Source organism: Elephantulus edwardii, unplaced genomic scaffold (genome assembly GCF_000299155.1).
Source record: "Elephantulus edwardii isolate Elephantulus edwardi_28Jun2011 unplaced genomic scaffold, EleEdw1.0 scaffold00336, whole genome shotgun sequence".
NCBI lineage: Eukaryota > Metazoa > Chordata > Mammalia > Macroscelidea > Macroscelididae > Elephantulus > Elephantulus edwardii.
Genome location: NW_006400086.1, coordinates 1,326,124 through 1,329,371, shown reverse-complemented (window position 1 = coordinate 1,329,371; position 3,248 = coordinate 1,326,124). Strand labels below are relative to the sequence as shown.

At 38.1% G+C, this 3,248-nt stretch overlaps 1 protein-coding gene across 1 annotated transcript in view; it reads right to left on the bottom strand.

Moving 5' to 3' along the window:
* Window positions 1-2,979, bottom strand: part of LOC102860081 (eukaryotic translation initiation factor 3 subunit M-like) — a 32,329-nt gene extending 29,350 nt beyond the window's left edge. The window contains exons 1-2 of the mRNA XM_006901585.1: window positions 2,887-2,979; window positions 3-731 (exon numbers count right to left, since the gene is read on the bottom strand). Of these exons, the coding sequence (XP_006901647.1) occupies window positions 3-731; window positions 2,887-2,979 (822 nt within the window). The remainder of the gene's footprint in view (window positions 1-2; window positions 732-2,886) is intronic.
* Between the last annotated feature and the right edge of the window lie 269 nt (window positions 2,980-3,248).

Here is a 3,248-nt window from a genome sequence, read left to right as displayed (position 1 = left end):
GCTCCAATCTGAAGTTCTTGCTGCATTGTGTCAAAAGAAAGTTCTTTGTTTCCCACTGCCATTCCCATAAAAGTAAGTAGTCTCATTTTTGCCATATTTTGGTCATGCAGTAGGCCAAGTGAATCAATGAAGTCTTTATTATTCTGATAAAACTTGACATATGATGCCAATTTAGCACTCACAAAAATGGTTAAAAGATCATGAATGAGTTCGCCTTCCAAAAACTTCACTGGTTTTAAAGTTAGAAGGTGGTCAAAGAGGAATGCATTTGGATCTTTCAGTGCTGGAACAATACACCTGTGGCCATCAACTCTAGCCTGAGAAGCATTATCCTCCGTGTAACTGCCCAGCAATTCTACCATGACCTTTGAAGCAGCATCACTTTTCTTAGAATCCACAAGTGCCTCATAAAGTAGCCTTAAAAGAGTGTGCTTTTTCTCGGTGGTGAGGTTCCAGTCAGAAATCCATTTTCTAACCTTATCCAGCTCAGTTGGGATGTACTGGATGGCTCCACAAGATGCTGCCACTTTAATGAGGCTACAGTACACGGTGTATCTTACAGGAGTGTTCTTATCCATCCCGTGAAAAAGGTTGCTGAGCAACTGCAGCCTCAGATATGGTTGTTCACCTTCCCGAAATTTGACTAGCTTTTCACATAAGCTTTCAATCAGAGCTTCTTGCTTGTCTGGTTCCAGGATCAAGAAAACAAATACATATTCCGTTGGGTGGGTCTGCTGTCAAGAACTTCTCCAAAGTTCTAAAGAACAAGATTGTCAGTTTAAAGACTAATAAAAATTTTGGTCTTTTCAATTGCTTCCTATGCATCTGAAAGTTGGAGAATGAATAAAGATGACTGGAGAAAAATGGATGCTTTTGAATTGTGGTGTTGTAAAGACTATTGAATATCCCATTGGGTGCTAAAAGAACAAACAAATCTGTCTTGAAGGAAGTGTCACCAGAGTGTTCCTTAGAGGCAAGGATGGTGAAATGTCCTCTCACATACTTTGGACATGTTTTTAGGGACAAGTCCTTAGAGACATCATGCTGGGGAAGGTCAGTGAGAAATAGAAAGACTTTCAATGATTGATGCAATTAAGTGGGCCATACTTGTGGGGACAATCCCACTACATGGATTCAGAGTTATGATCAGATGAAGCTTATTGCATCCAACCCTAATCCTCTTTGAGTAGAACAGAGATGAACATATTAGATCACATCATGAAGATAACTCTATCATTACATAACTGTCATATTACATCACTACGTAAATAGCAAACCAGAGTTGATATATATAATCTTAGTCATCTTGTAATGTTTAAAAAAAATACAAACTCAACACATCAGGATTTGTCTCTTTAAGAAAGGTCCACTTTCAAGAATCCAGAATGAAAGCTGATAGTGGAGTAGACTGGGAGGGGGGATTGTATAACAATGAAAGAATTTTTTTTTTTTACTTTTCAAAGAGAAAAACAAACTGGGGGTGCAGGGTGGGCAGGGAGGAAAGTGTGCAACAATGAATGAATAGAAATTTTTTAAAAAATTAGAAAAAAACCCAAAGGTTCGCCTTGCCTAAGAATTTGAGTTCTCTTTTTCTTCTGCATATTCATAAGTGATAAATTCTCTCAGGCAGGAAATTAATTTAGATATAAATGTATATCCTGTGTTCCAGAGAGAAATTACATCATTTGAAATAAGAGTTTTGAGACAAGTAAAGTGAAACAAAATTTATTAACCTTGTTGCGGTGGTAAATATTCTATGAAGTGTGTGATGCTATTCTTCAATTTGTCATCTTCAGCATAGGTATGTTAATTAATCTTTACTTTATCCCTCGACTTGAACATAACACCAGCAACTCAAACCAGCCGCCAACTTATTAACTCAAAACAAGTATTTTGAGCAAAAAGAAGAATTAGGGGGAGGAAGTATTTATGAAGCTATGTAATAAGTATTCCAAATCACTTTGAAATTTTATCATTTGGCAATAGCTTTGTTTTATCATAGACACTTATTCACAACTATTGGATTGTCAAGCATAAATGAAAAAACATCCTTTCTATTCTCTTTACTTCCTCTGGTTCTTTTGTTGTTTTTATCATTCAGGGTAAAAAAAAGGAGCTGAGAGCTTTCTTTCCAGAACTGCTTATCTAGTAACAAAATTGCCTGTACCTCAGTTAGATTATTCTTCTTTATCCCTTTCCTCTTCAATCCCCTCACAAGATAGAAAATCGTAGGATATCCACTCATAGGCTGCCTCTGGTCCAAAACTACTGACTCTACTTTGTTTTGGAACTAGCATCTCTCAGAGGGCCTAAGGATGTTTCCTTCCACATTCCCATTCAGTTCAAGTCCTCAGCACCACTATATCCCAACCTTTCCCATAGCCTATACTGCAATGAATTAATATGGCCCTTGTGGCAATGCCTTCCATTTTGAGATATATTTTGAATTCTAGCCTCTTTGTGCTTCGGGAGCTCTGGTGAAATTGTCTATAGCAAGTTGCATTGATTGCTATCCCAATGGCTTTGTGCATCTAGTGGTTCAAATTTATCAGCACTGTTGAGGGAGTAAGATAGGCAATCTTCCCACTGTGATTTACAGCCTCAGAAATTCAACAGAAGGTTGTTATGAGTCAGAATCAACTTGATGGCATTGAGTTTTTTTAGTTTTGCTATATGTGCTTACTATCTTGTTCTGGAGCAAGTTGTTTATTGTGTTAATGAAGTCAATGAGAATGAGATGTGTGTTGAATCCTCACCCTACTAGAAAGTGTAGTCCAAGTCTCCATCCTTAGTTCTCTCAGGATTGTGTTTTATAGCCCTGAGATCCTATACAGAGGAATGCTCTTGGAAGATTCTGCCTTTTTCATTCTAGACACTGTTTCTAACCTGATTCACCTCCTCCAAGAGCCAAGAGTCATAGCCTGTAGGTGTTTGGCTTATTGCTTTGGCAACCACGTCCATGGGCCTGTACTCGCCCATTTAAGCCAGCCACCTTTTAAATAAGTCTAATCCATGGACTTCAGACTCGCATCCTCCACAACGACATGAGCAGTTTCCCTGAGAGTTTTTAGATTTCTGGCACTTTCCAGCAAGAAAAAAATATGACTTTACAGACACCAAGGACATAGATGGGACTGAGAGGACTGAGGGGATGAGGAATAACTGATGTTAGAGATGATGAACAGTGTATATATAGTTTGGAAAATTTGGACATTTGGGATATTTTTAACTTCTGCCTCATAGAAACC